The 14,678-nt window shown below is 44.2% G+C and overlaps 1 protein-coding gene across 4 annotated transcripts in view; it reads left to right on the forward strand.

The window, feature by feature from the left end:
* ACSL6 (acyl-CoA synthetase long-chain family member 6) overlaps nucleotides 1–14,178 on the forward strand; it is a 27,162-nt gene extending 12,984 nt beyond the window's left edge. For 2 of the 4 annotated variants that reach the window (XM_010155755.1, XM_010155758.1), the window contains exons 10-20: nucleotides 1,600–1,677; nucleotides 4,122–4,256; nucleotides 5,378–5,512; nucleotides 7,031–7,126; nucleotides 7,777–7,849; nucleotides 9,046–9,134; nucleotides 9,714–9,830; nucleotides 10,062–10,205; nucleotides 10,974–11,075; nucleotides 11,729–11,800; nucleotides 14,038–14,178. In XM_010155755.1, the coding sequence (XP_010154057.1) occupies nucleotides 1,600–1,677; nucleotides 4,122–4,256; nucleotides 5,378–5,512; nucleotides 7,031–7,126; nucleotides 7,777–7,849; nucleotides 9,046–9,134; nucleotides 9,714–9,830; nucleotides 10,062–10,205; nucleotides 10,974–11,075; nucleotides 11,729–11,800; nucleotides 14,038–14,178 (1,182 nt within the window). Of the gene's footprint in view, nucleotides 1–1,468; nucleotides 1,547–1,599; nucleotides 1,678–4,121; nucleotides 4,257–5,377; nucleotides 5,513–7,030; nucleotides 7,127–7,776; nucleotides 7,850–9,045; nucleotides 9,135–9,713; nucleotides 9,831–10,061; nucleotides 10,206–10,973; nucleotides 11,076–11,728; nucleotides 11,801–14,037 lie in introns of all 4 variants that reach the window. The other 2 variants (XM_010155756.1, XM_010155757.1) reach the window with 2 other exon arrangements.
* Nucleotides 14,179–14,678: the final 500 nt, after the last annotated feature.

The following is a 14,678-nucleotide window of genomic DNA, read 5'->3' on the forward strand; positions in this document are numbered from 1 at the left end:
TCCAACCTAGTGATTCTATGATTCTATGATTCTATGATTCTATGATTATAAGGATGTTCTCAAATGCCAAGAAGCTGTTTTCATTTTTATGTTTAACTGGACAACTGTGAAGTACTGTTTAGTGTCATCATTTTATTCCAATTTAAAACCAAATCATTTATTTTCTGGGCACTTAAAGCAGCATATATAAAAATGAAAAAGCAGCAGCATAGCAAGCGATGCTGGTGGTTTTGCGTTACTGTGCTTGCAGAACATGAGGCCAGTTTGAAATAATGTGGGAACAGGTCTTCAGACCCTAATGCCTAAATTCAGACTGACGCATCAAATGATATGAAACGCGATGCTGAAATCGCCCATGTGGTCAGTCACGTTTGACTTCACTGGGTAAGGGCTGGGAGGGCATGCCCAAATCTGGCTTACCCGGATGTAACTTCAATAAAACATTCCCTGAGGAAGGAACTCCACTGCCTCCACCCACCCCCATGACCCAGGTCACAGACTATCGATTCTGTCACGGCAGTGGAGATGCAAAGTGGGTACAAACTGCTAATACTGTGAGCTCAACGATTTTATGCCCATTTTCCACTAACCACTGGCCTTGGTGCAAGTTATTGGGGAATCAAATCCATATTATGGCAAGCCTTACCTTTGGAAATGCAGCTAGAAAGGCTGCTTTTCTTTAGGGGCATGGATCAGGTAAGGCCCTCGGGGCCTTTGTTTATTCAGCCTGCAAGACAGAATTAAAAACCTGGCAAACTGAAGATTACGGTCATTTTTATTTTTCACATAATTTGTCCACTCTTCTTTTTCCCCACTGCACCTGTCTGTGGGGCAGTGTTAATGCCCTTAAAATCACCTTTTAATCACTTACTTAAAATCATGAGAAACACTAACAAAAGTACTTAATTTTTGCAGTGGAAAAAAAAAATCATTAATTTTCCCCATGTATTCTGATTCAAATCCATGATTAACCTAAGGAAAAAGAAAATCTATAGCCTTGACTGTAGTAACACTGTGACTCTCTGATGGGCCCTGATGCACCTATAGAGCCCCACTGATTTCCAGGAGGATTCTACAGGTTTGCACCAGGGTCCTGCAGGTCTGCACGAGGCTGAGCACCCAAATTGTGGTCTCTGCACCTCTTGGTAGGGAGCAGGGAATACAAAGTGGGATCTCTGTGAGGGTGAGCCTCCATTTCCAGCTGTGTGGATACGATACACCTTCTGCCATGGAGAGACCGCTCCATTGCCCTGTGTGTACATCTCTGTGCTCTCTACTCCTCCTGCTAACGAGCTTCATTGGCGCTGTGGCTTAACGCTTCCCTTCGTGCGCTGCTCCCTTCCTCTCTCGATAATCTTTACCTTTTTGCTCCTCTGGTGCCATTTTTCTTTTTATTGTTTTATGACTTTCTTGTTGTCTTCCTGTCAGTGTTTCTTTCCTTTCTGTCTCCCATGCCCTTCACCTGCAGAAAGTGATCTTTCCGAGACAGGACGATGTGCTCATCTCCTTCCTGCCTCTGGCTCACATGTTTGAACGAGTTATACAGGTAAGAAACCTGAACTGATGAGGCCTCGTGGGGCTCCTTCTGTTTTCTTCCAGAGTCAGTGGTCTCCTACTTGTGAGGATGTACACATTTCCTATTTGCCTTTAGCACACATGTTTGAGAGAATGGTACAGGTAAGGTCCTAGTGTCAGTGGAAATCATCTTTTTCCATGCCGAAAAAAATATAAAATTAATAAAATACTAAATAACCAACAATATCTTGTAGCACTAAAAAAGCTTGTACGTCAGAAGTGCCACATGCATAACACCAGGGCCTGGCCTCTGGTCTCGGGGACATGGCCATGAGTCCAGCGCGATTCCAGGAGAGTTTCCCAAGCTCTCCAGCTTACGCCAGTGGCCCTAAGATTGGAAAACAGCCCTTCATCAACGAGCAGAAACTGCTACCTGCACGATTTTGGGGGCGGCTTTTCAAAGGGTCAGATATCACGGGAGTTAAAAATAATCTTGTGCCATTTTCTACATCAGCTAAAATCCTTTTATTGCGCAAATCTGCAAAAAACTTGCAGACGGTGCAAAAGAGGAGAAAGATCGTGGTGTGACACACGGATCCTCCTGGCAGGGCAGCGCACAGTGGGCATAAACTGGAAGCCAGTGTTCCCTGGAAATCGAAGCGCTAACTTGTGCCAGCCCGCAGAACTGACTTTTCACACCCCTTTCTGACAAGACCAGTGGTAGTTTGTGCTGCAGTCGGTGTGTTGGGCAAGTCAGATGAGGCGATCACATCAGTTCTGGTCTGAGAAGCTGCAAACTAAAAACTGATCCAATATCTGAAGACTGGATCTGGATCAGGTTGCAGCTCTGTACTTTCTCAGGGAGGACTGTTTTGGGCTGAAAACATAGTTTTTGAGTCAGGCAAGCATCTGAATATAAGCCTCCCACTTCTCAGTAACAGCTGTGCCAGAAATAATATGTTCTGCCCCAGTAAAAAACTTGCAATTTGGAAGGGAAAGTCCATGGAAGATTTGGAGAATTACAGCCCAGCCCACCTTTACTTGCAGGTCTAATTTTAAAAGGCAAGTTGGTCAGTAGGGCACCACTATTTGGGCAATTTGCTTTGCCAGCAAACAAGAATATGATTATTAAAAAGCCCATCCGATGGGGAAAAAGAAAATCAGAAACATTTGAAATAACCTCATTTTGCAGGATGATGCTGTATTGAAAGGGACAGGGCAGGCCTCCCAAGGAATGTTCAGGTTTATCCTCTCTGCTAAAAAAGCTCATTAATATAGAGATTTCTTTCAAAAGGGCTAAAAAATATCTTTCAAAGTTTCTGAACAGCAAGCGCTGTGTCCCCTTCCCTAGTTTTAGCTAACGATATTTGTTCCTGGAACTTAAAATTATAGAGAGATATTTTTTAAAGCTAAACATTTCTAGTAGTTAGTTATAATTCCCAGTGAGGACATTGACTGTATTTTCCTCTTTTTAATTCACGTGCCTGTGCAGTGTAGAACACAGATTTGGCACTGAGATGTTCGTTAAACCCACATCACATGTATAAAATTCCTGTGGTTTTGGTTGCCGGAGAGACAGTCTCTAGCTGGTTGACAGAGCACTCCAGGTAGTAGCACGGAGTTTTAGGGCCAGCTCAAAAAGACTTAAGTGTCTCTTAAGGAAATTTTAACTGGTTTAGTTATCTGGGGGAGAAAGGTTGACTGAAGAGAGCTGATGTTCTCCCTTGGAGAGCTCATAAGAGGGAGCGCAATGCTCCGGGCTTGGTAGGCTGGACACAGCTCTGGCATCGCCAACGCTTGGCTGAGGATGCTTGTGCTCCAAAAGCAGGGTAGGGATGCCGGTCTCCCAACGCTCTCCGGTGTTAAAATGCCCGTTTTACCAAGCTGGTGACTAGTCCTCTGCGGTGTTACTGACTACCAGGGCTGCTGCTTCAGCTGCTAGTTGGCTCATCGCAGGCAGCCTGCCCTGCCTGACCCCCCTTCAGCTCTATTCTGATCCGATCTGAGTGCTCTGTTTGCTTTCCAAGTCTGAAATTTCTGGATCTGTTGTTTCCGTACAAGTAAAGCACCTTTTATGAAGTGGGCTTCTATTTCTGGGATACAGGATCAGGCACTGTATTGCTAACGTAGTCTATATTCTTGTATTTAAACAAAACTAAAGTATTAACACCTAAAAATCGTCTGCCGCTCAGTATGTTTTAGTGTTTCTTAATACGCGTTTCTTTATCGACAGCAGGTCCTCACGCTGTGAGCTGCTGTGGTAGGTCTGGGCCTCAGAGAAGTTCAGATCCAGAGTCTGACCGTAACTCAGACCTCTCCATCCCCATGTGATGGGAAATCCCTTCTAAAAGCTTTGGCTCCTTGTTCTTCCACAAACAGTGGCAAATTTGGTAGATGCTGAATTGTGGTCTCTGATACATGCCCAGAACTATCTTTATGTTTCTCTTCAGTTCAAAATTTATGGTTACATTTATATATATTTCTAAAGCCCTATTTTTGCCTTACTGAGAGTAGAACTTCAGGAAAGGCACTTCTGCGCTTGGGGGGATGCTCTGCCATGGGGATTCAAAGCGAGGGGTCACTGTGTTCCTTTTTCTTCCCATCAGTCTGTCGTGTATTGCCACGGAGGGCGAATTGGGTTCTTTCAAGGAGATATTCGTCTCTTATCTGACGACATGAAAGCACTGCGTCCAACCATCTTCCCTGTCGTGCCGCGGCTGTTAAACAGGATGTACGACAAGGTGAGCTAATGTTACCCTTTCTGTAATAATGCAGTTTATGTCCCTTCAGTAAGTCTGTGAAAGCACTCCCTTAGTCACGGAGATTCCCTGAGCAGGTGATATGGTTTCTGCCGTGCTGCCAACACTTTCTTACCCCGTGTAATGGATATTGCTGCTCCACACTGTAAGTCTGCATTATGTTGATGCACACAGACTGCACACGTGGCTATTGCATGTTAATATGAAATCCCTCTGCATTAGCCTCTTGCCCTGTGCTGAGTTCACTAGTGACGTTTCCAGAGACGAGAGGTTTTTTCATCAGAGAAACACCAGTCAAACCTGGATGCCCTTGGACTTTCTGTGCCCTTCACCAGTTTTGGAACTGGAATCTCTCTTGCTGGTGGCAACGACAGCTCAACATTGGGAAGTGCCAAAAGACAATGAGGGTTTAGGCAGTGCAAATGTGAGGTTGGCTTTTGCATCTAATAAATCTTTAAAACTGAGAGATGGTCTTGGTAGGTATTTGAGACAGACGTGTCTGGCCATCATGTTAAATCTGTTTAACCAGCTGGGAATATTTATTCCTCAGAAGACTTATCCTCTAAAGATGAGCTTAAGCACAAGCTACTGATTTAATTTTTCCCCAAGGCCAGGACTGTTGGGTCAGGGGTTCTGGGGCCTCATTAGAGGGATGGGCACTGGGCGTTTCTCGTTTGTAGAGGTGTAGCTCATCCTGGGGTGTGATTAAGCTTAGGTAAACACAACCCCCATTGCCTTATCAGCCAGCACTGATACCTGCTCTAGCTGCCAAGTATTCAAGACGCTCAGATTTCATGATTGCACTGAATCCTATCATAGAAAACCTATAAAAAGAGCAGTCGTGGATCTAGTCAAAGCCTAAACCATCATTCTTTGTTTTTCCCTGAAGAAACAGTATATACAATAGGGAATGGAGTTAAAAAGACCACTCTCTCATTTCCCTCCAATAAAAAAGCCATAGTGCAGTCTCATTTAACTGTGCTGCTGTAGTAACGATGCCCTACCTGGCACCAGCGGAACAGTATGGCTGTAATTGTAAGCAGAGCTGTTGATGTTTTCTCTCTCTTGGGTGCCGTGCTGCCTGCCACCCCACGCTCCCGCAGATCTTCAGCCAGGCAGACACGTCCCTCAAGCGCTGGATTCTGGAATTTGCTGCAAAACGGAAAAAGGCTGAAGTTCGAAGTGGGATCATCAGAAATGACAGTTTGTGGGATAAGCTTTTCTTTAATAAAATACAGGTAAGGAATTTAGGAAGTGAGTCTAAAGGCAAAGAACTGTCATTTCTAGCAATGACTGGTCTTCCCTAAAGTCAGTGTGGTCCACTTGCCTGATGGTGAACTGTGGGCAACTGCTGCTCGCTAGTGCACAGCAGACTGCAAATTCAAACAGAAAAAGGAAATGGAGCACAGTTTATTATTCCAATAACTTTTGCCACATTTATTTTTATTTATAAATAAAATAAGTTGGGAATTGTAGGGAGCGATAAGGTGTCCCCTGAGCCTCCTTTTCTCCAGGCTGAACCCCCCCAGCCCCCTCACCAGTTCTGCTCGCTCACACACAGCACAGGCAGGGGAGAGGAATGCATTAAAACCACTTCTGGCTCCTCCCAGTTGGTCTGAGATTCAGGATGGTGGTCATGAAAAGAGGAGTATGATTGAAGAGCTGTTGCTCCAGAGTTTTTGTCAGATTCTCTATAGATGTGATTGGATTCAAGTTCAGGTTTCCACTGGGCATATTCTAAAATGGGTTTTTTCCTAGAAAAACAAGAATGAAGGTGTAGAGAAAATGCACAAGTAAATCATGATTTAACAACAGGGGAAAGAAATCAGAATGCCTCGCAGTGTGCCTCCCCTCTCAGGGAAAAAAGATTAAGTTGGCTTTAAACCAGGTTTTCCAGGCACTGTACTACTCCAGGAAGCTCTGATTGCTTCAGTTTTTTTAATTGGATAACTTATCTGGAGACGTGCCACTTTATTTTTAACTGAAGAAACTGACTGTACTTTTCATCTGAGGATTAGTTGTCCTCAGTGCGCAAAGATAGCAGAGTTCACACGGCGCTGACGGGAGCACAGACATGAGGCAAGCCAGGCTGCATATTGATTCAGGATCTGGCGAGACGGGCAGTCTCAATAAGGGGTTGTTTTCTTTTTGTTCTGGGTTTTCTTTTTACTTTTGGAATAAGAAAAAGGAAATGAAGAGGGAGAAAAAAAGAAGCACAGTCTGACACAGGAATTGAGGTAATACCCTCCAGAAATACTTGAAGGTCATTTACCTTATAAAAGAGCCGGCGTTATTTTAGATGGCTCAGAAGCCACTTCATTAAAAATGCCGAGGTGCAAATAAACGAAGAAAAGTGGAGTGGGGAAGAGTCTGGTTGTTACCCAGCAGCTCCCCAGAGCCAGATGTGTGTCCTACAGACCTGGGCTGCAGCTCACCCGGGCGCCCGCAGGCATCGAGGCAAAGCAGCTCGTCCTCCCAGAGATGTGGGACTCCCACCTCCCTATGCCGAAAGTTTTTTTTCCTGGGACACTGTTTCTACCTGCGAGGGACACAGTCGTTGCTTTTAAGATTTAGCTGACCTTTTTCTCCCTAAGGAAAGATGCGGAGCCAGTTCCTATTTCCATAGCATGGCTGCATCTGTTCTAGGGAGAGTATTTTGTGCGAGCTCTCTGCAAGCAATGCTCGCAGATGCCTCTGGTTTTGCCATCTGTACTCATCTGTGATGCTCGCTTTTGTTTTCCCATGCTACCCAACAGGCGAGTCTCGGCGGGCACGTTCGCATGATAGTAACAGGTGCTGCGCCTGCGTCTCCGACTGTCCTGGGCTTCCTCCGTGCCGCCCTCGGATGCCAGGTGGGCTCGCGCAGCTGCTGGGAGGTGTTCGTTGACTGTTAGCTAGGAAAGGCAGTGTGTGTGAGAAAGGAGATGGGATAGGAACTCAGAAGTGCATTTAGGACAGCTTTACCAGGATGGATCCAACAGCAATTAAATGTGCTTCTGCTAGGAACTTCATTATGTGAGGTTTATTCCATATACAAATGGAAAAGGGTGTTCTTCAGGTGGTAGTTTAACCCACTGAAGATGTCCACTGCCTTATTTCTCTTTGACTCGGAAGCCCAAAGCAATCAAAAGCCTCATTCAAGAGCTTAAAATGAGGCGAAAAAAAAATTAAAAGATGTATTTTCAAAACGTCCCACAAAAATACCTTTTTTTTCAACCACTAATAATTTCCTCTTGTACAGTAACATACTTCTTGACTCAAAAGCTAATTGCTGAACTTCTTGCTATTATCAGCTCTACAGAGCCCCAGTGATTCATAGTCATGTAAAGGAGATGTTGTGTACAGTAAGAGACAGGAAGTGCCCCTGAGTTACATGGGTGCCCTTGTGTTGCAGCTGGCAGGATTAGCTCTGGGACTGTGCACCAGAAGGCAGTTCTTAGGATCCTATACTGCAATAGTGAAATCATACATACTGCTTCAAAGCTGCCTGTGTCTTTGTCAGGTTTATGAAGGCTATGGCCAGACAGAATGCACAGCTGGATGCACCTTTACGACCCCAGGTGACTGGACATCAGGTAACAATTCTCTGCCACCATTTCCAGAAAGAAAAACGTACGTTTCTTTAGAAAATTCTGTGTGGTGCAACATTTCCCACCATGTGGATAATCTTCATCAGATACGATGTTCTTAGAGGTATCATTACTCCAGAATAAATACATCTGGGTCAGTTGTTGGGCACATTTGCCTGGGATGTTTGGAATTGTCCCTCAGGCTGTTATTTGCAGTACTCATCTCTGCCCTCCCAGCCCTGTGAGTCCTCTCTAGAGCACTGGAGGTGAATTTAGAAGAGTGGTTGTTGTAATGAAATGCTGGAGCAAACTAAAGATTAATACGTTCAGGTACTTAGCGAGCAAACTCAGGCTTTGAGCACATACCCACTGCTGCTCAACACTTTATATATTTCAGGCTTTCAAAGCTTTTGAATCTTGGCAAAATTCAAAAAACCATTTCCTTCCTTCCAACCCGCATTTTCTGTGGCTGGAGAAGAGCACATGCTTTCTTCTCCCAGCACAACTGGCCATCTCTGTGGTTTCCTTCAAACCAAAACCAGCCCCTTGCAGACAGTGGTGTGTCCTGGCATTCGCTGCCCGCCGGACCCTGCCCTGGCCAGCACTGGGCAGAGCTCATCCTCATCACGCTTCCACCTGGCTCCTTCACAAAACGAGACCTCAGCCCGCGAAAGCTACAGCCCACAAAGTGCTGTCACGCAGAGCTGTGACTCCTCTTCCCAATCCCTGTTTCCAAGTGGCTCTTTCTGGGGAAAACAGGCCCATTTGGGACACGGTTGTGCTCTCGCAGTGCTTGTCGGCCCTTGCTTCATCTTTGGAGAAACTGTAGGGGTGGGGGGAAACGTGTCCAGCGTAGCTCACTGCAGTCGGTACTCCCAGGTGATTAAAACAACGTGGGTCCAGAGCTCCGCGTGCTTTTATCATGAGTTAAGCTTAGGAAAGGCTTTAGTCTCTCACAGGTAAGGGACACGCGGTTGGTGTTTCGACATGTTTGAAAATAGGGATTATATATATCTAAGTAGGAGGTTTGGGTATTCAGTCTTAACAGTGCACAACCTTAAACGAGGAAATAATGTCTGCACACCGACACAGCTCCTGCAAGAACATCCAGTGTGTCTACCGCTATGCAAGCAACTGCTACTGAAGTGCTAGTTATTGTTTGTAGGAGAGATGAGAAGTGACTTGATAACTTTGATTTCCAGGTCATGTAGGAGCCCCTTTGCCCTGTAACTTAATCAGATTGAAGGATGTGGAAGAGCTGAATTATTTTGCTTCCAAAGGAGAAGGAGAGGTAGCAAATCACATTTTTATATCAAATTCTCACTAGTTAACCCTGTATGAAGTAGTTATGTAGTTATAGACGCATTTGACCTCTGTAAGGTGCATGGTTGCTGACGTGTTACGTATGACACTCAGGAAAGGAAAACGTCAATTCAGCAATGGAGCAGCAAAACACTAATTAAAAAGGGGGCTGTGGCAGTACTTCCAGCCAATGCCATGCCTGATTACTTTAAAAGCTAAGACTGAATTAATTAGTTCAGCTAAGAAGAGCTGAATTGCCATGATTTCTGCATTGCTGATACTCCTATATTGCACAGAAATTAAACGTAGTGAAATAACTCTTTTTAACTGCCAGCTGAATGCAAACCAACTTCAAACAAATCAGTTTTGCATTCTCTACTTCATACTTCTATTAGCTTGAAAAAAAACCCATAGGTTAATTTTATAACACAATATATTTTAGTTTCCCGGAGCACAGACATTAAGTCAACCTTTAGAATATTTCAGTTTTCATGAATTACTATTTAACTTGCTAGTATTTACAGCAGACTAATAAAATAATTTATCAGCAACTCTAACTGTTTTGCAGATATGTGTAAAAGGACCAAACGTTTTCAAAGGCTATCTGAAAGACGAAGAGAAGACAACCGAAGCGCTGGACCAGGAGGGCTGGCTTCACACTGGAGACATCGGGAAATGGTTACCTGTGCGTACAGACCGGATGCTCAGTTCTTATCTCAACTGTATTATCCCATGTAAATTTTCAAGTACTGAACTTAAATTTCCAAGCACATATATCTTTACAAAGGATTAATTTTACATTTTGCAGAGTAAGCTTGGTATGTCAGTGTTTTGTGGCTCTGTTAAAGCAGACTGCTTACTGAGTCTCTGTGGTTAAATAACTTCTCCGGGAACTCTCATTCCTTTCCCCTCACAGAATGGGACTCTTAAAATCATTGATCGGAAAAAGCATATATTTAAACTTGCTCAGGGAGAATATATTGCACCAGAGAAGATAGAGAATATCTACATCCGCAGTGACCCTGTTGCCCAGATCTATGTCCATGGAGACAGCCTGCAGGTAAGAACGAAATTTTCACAGCTGTTACTTTGCGCTTTGTAAATAGAAGTCAGAGCGCTGGGCATGAACGAGGGGAAAGCACAAGCAGATCACGCCACCTTTTTGCCCCGATGCCTCCCTCCTGCTCGGGAGCTGGCTGGCAGCCACGCAGGAGCTGAGCTGCTGGCGTGACCCTAAGCAGCTTGGGAGGATGTTATGGCCAAAGATCAAGCCTTTAAATTTGCTCAGTGTCACCCTTTGGGTCTTTCACGCTCTCCTTTGCCATGTAACCTGCGGTAAGCCCGAGGAAGGCAAAGCCACCGCTGCTCCACGACCACTCCCTACCCATTTTAATTAATCTTGTCCCATTTATTCACAGATTTATACAAACATGTACAGTTTCTGAAACCAGCAATTCATCCCTCTACATTCGTGGGTCACAAACATGAGGCTTCCCTTAGCACTGGAGTTGGCATGATATGAGCTATGTTTGTCCCAGCTGACGCCTGAGAAAAATCTAAGTAATCTAATTAACGCCCAAGTGGAATGCAACCCAAAGTGTTAAAGTCATTGGCAAATGCAGGAACAGTCTCAGAGACTGTTTTATCTGAGGAAGAAGCACAGACACGAAACTATACTTCACTGTGATGTGTTAGCAAATTATGGACACAGTTAAACACGAAGTGATAAACACGTAGCAAATCCAAGGGGTTTATGTATTCACTCCGCCGTAGGGCCGTGCGTGTCGTTCAGCCTTTGCCTGCAGCTCTCCTTCTCCTTCACCTGCAGGCCTTTCTGGTGGGAATTGTGGTGCCCGATTCCGAAGTTATGCCAGGCTGGGCAAAGAAAAGAGGGTTTGATGGAACGTATGCAGAACTCTGTAAAAATAAGGTTTGTCTTTGGATCTGTCTGCGGAACGGATGTCTTTTCACTGTAGCATAACCTAGTTAGAGTACGTGTCTGTTATTAATGATCTCGGTGATAAGGATTATTTCCTCACTGAAATTAAGCAGAGTTGACCTGGATTCAGTGATGTGCTGACTGACCGTACAGACCTCTGCAGACTCCTCCACGGCATGGATTGGGGTCTGTCTGGCGGAGAGCAACAGTACGGCAGCAGGAGAGGTTGTGTCTGTTGAGGTGTCTTCAAGAAGGGCTCCAGCCTCCGTTACACACGCTCTCCGATGCCAAGTAACTGAGTTGCATCACATCAATGAACACTGATGCCAGTGAGTCATCCCACTGGTTTCTGTGGGAAATAATTCTGCGTCTAAGTCTGGCAAATGGTTGAAAGATTGCAAATTAGGCACCTGTGTCACACGCTCTTGAAAACACAGCCTTACTTTTTATAGTGAGGGAAGAGTTAACATCACCGCACTTAAGTGTAATGTTTGTACATTTCTTTAATAGACTATGTGCTAATTATGTATTAACTATCAATAAGGTAATTGCATTTTACTCAGAAATGTGTTTTCTTGATGAACATTAATTGTATGTGAGGTTGACACTGGTGTTTCATGAGGAATTTTTGTGTTTTAACCCAGGAACTGCAGCAAGCGATAATGGAAGACATGGTACGGTTAGGGAAGGAGAGTGGACTTCACTCCTTTGAGCAGGTAAAACAAAACAATTAGTACATTATTCAGTGTGGTCAGACCTGCCGTTTGTATCAAATGGGGATTTGTCAGCATTTGTTGCAGAATCATGGAATGGTTGGGGTTGGAAGGGACCTTAAAGATCATCCAGTTCATATCCTTGTTGCAGCTGCACACAGTGTTTTCTGAGAGAGCTTTACTGCTCGCAAGGCGTAGCAGTGCCTTTGAAAAATATACATGCTGTGATTCTGCCTCCCACGCATGCTTGAAATTTGAATTAAATTTAGTGAAAGTTTTGGGTGCAGAGGTAAGAATCTAATCCAGGGACGCGGATAATCTTTAGTCTGACAACCAGGGGTCGAGATAAGTATCTGTAGCGTCTGCCGCTGAAAGCACTGTTCAGAAACTGGGTCACTAATTACTATTCTTAGGACTGACCTAGGAAACGCTGGTGGTTTATTTATTTTCAGCCTGTGCACTAATTCTTCGCTGGTGTTTGTGTAAATATTTCTGTGACAGAGCTACAAACACTTCAGAAGGAGAGATCGGAAATCAACCATGGATTACACAGCATTAAAAACAGAGTAAAAAACCAATCCACCACACTTTAAAATGTCAAATGCTTATTTCTGTTAAAATAATGAACATCTTAATCATTATGTATAATTAGTAAGGGCCTTTTTGCTTTTGTTTAGACTGTTTCTTTGTCATAGTTCCAGTGAGTAATTCACCAGATCTGAGTGCAGCAGAAGCACCATTAAACATAAACGTATTATTCTTCATTTCTCAGTTTCCAATGCAAATGAAATTGTGGTAAAAAAGAAATTAATTTTAAAATGAAATTCAGTATAAAGCAGTTTGCAATGCAGACAGTTGTCTGTGGTAGTAAGTCTGGTTTGCTCCTGCCATAGCCTTCACAGTATGAAATAACCTCGAGCAATCTAGTCTCCCAGCAGTTTGCAATGAGTAGGCTATGAAGTCGTGAGGGAAGCCTTGCCATTTCCTAAAAGCTAAGGAGAAATGCTTTATATTTCAGAACTAAAGGGCTTCAAACATACCATCTCTGTTGCAATACGTAATCTTAAAACTCAACTTTGAGCCAGACATTACAGCAAATGCTCTTGGGTTGGGATCCCCTTGACATGGAAAAGCTGTTCTTTATCATCTCCATCCTTGTTGACAGCGCCAGAGCCTGAGCTTGCACCTCTGGCTTGGAAGTGACAGTGCTGGCTTTTCGAATGCACAGTTTCCCGGGCACAGGCTTGGAGAGCTGGTGCCGCAAGCAGGGATGGCACTCATGGCACAAACACTGATTTTGTGAAGGATGTCACAGGGCGGAGGCTGGACCACAGTGCTCACAGGGGAAAAATAGATCGCACACCTAATGGGAATTTAAAAACTGAGTCTCGGTCTCTATTCCTGCAACTCCCAGCCTAACAAAATGCAAACCAGTCTGGTTTGAGGAATCACGAAAGCAGCAGATGGCTGGGGAGTTTTGTCTTAAATCGGCGGACTCTGACCAGTCACGCAGCAGTGTTCTGCTTTCTCCCACACCAGCGCTCCCATAAACACCCTGGAAGGAAAAGCTCGCTCCCATCTGCGCTGCCAGGCTCCCTGCTGTGCTCAGAGACACTGCTGCTAACAAGGGCAGCCTTGTAAAATCCTGTTTGCCTAGGATGGATGACTTTATATCGTTTTAATTAGCTACTAAAACACCATCAATTCTTCTTCTTTAAAGATGATGATCATCATCTTTGTGCCTGCAAAGCTTTGTGATGGTTTTGCAAGACCGCCTTAGAGCTGCTGCCTTTCTCTGCAGTCGGGTTAAGAAGGCCTTTCTCCACGTGACTCCCTGCCCTCCTGCCCTTCCCCTCTCTCCCAGGGTCTTTCAACCATGTGAAACCGCAGTTACGCTGTCACATATGTGGATACTCTCCCTTGCGCTCTCCCTCGCCATGTTTTGGCCTCGGTTTCGTAGGGAAAAGAGGTTTAAGTGCTCATTCTCTTGGAGAGGTGCCTTCTATGCTGGCTGGCTGTCGGGTCAGCGTGGACATGGGAAAACAAGCAGGAGAGCAGGGAGGGGTGGTGGAGGGGGGTTAGTGTCACCTTGGGAAACTTGGGCACATGAGGAAAATCCTGGGGACCCGGCAGAAGGGTCCCCTGGGCTCCAGGGATAGGCAGGCTGGTGTAAGACGTTACGCTGATTCAGTGTGATGCTTGTAATTTTTGCTATCAATATACCCCTTTTTTTATTTTAGGTCAAAGCCATTTACATTCACTCTGACATGTTCTCAGTACAAAACGGTTTGTTGACACCAACGTTAAAGGCTAAGAGACCAGAACTAAGAGATTACTTCAAAAAACAAATAGAAGAGCTATATTCAAGCATCTCCATCTGAAACCACGGGAAGAATGTTCTGAATAATGGACTTCGTAGCAATATTAGAATAACACTCAAAAACACAGAGCCAGAATGAACCAGCTGAAATGGATAAGCATCTGAATCTTACATGTGAGCCTTTCGTTGTTGTAGGATTTCACCACTCACCACAATTTTCCTTCGTTTTCCCATCAGATGTGATACAACTCATTTTTTTACTCCATATACACAGTAAGGTACTACTAAGACTTAAGCTAAATTGCCACAAATTATACAGAAATTTCAGTTTATGACCAAGCAAATTATGGAAACGTACCTTATTAATAATGACAAGCATTTCTAATCAAAATAGGGAAGACTTCGGATATGTCTGTTGATATTTGATTGTATATAACCTAATACATTAGAAACTAAAATTGTGGATAATTCAATAATGTGGTCTACCTCAAACAATTGGTGATTGATGGTGAAAGTCTGTTTTCCCTGATCTGGAACTTCAAGCTGGATATCAGTTTATAT

This window comes from Eurypyga helias, unplaced genomic scaffold, assembly GCF_000690775.1.
Source record: "Eurypyga helias isolate BGI_N326 unplaced genomic scaffold, ASM69077v1 scaffold17117, whole genome shotgun sequence".
Classification (NCBI taxonomy): domain Eukaryota; kingdom Metazoa; phylum Chordata; class Aves; order Eurypygiformes; family Eurypygidae; genus Eurypyga; species Eurypyga helias.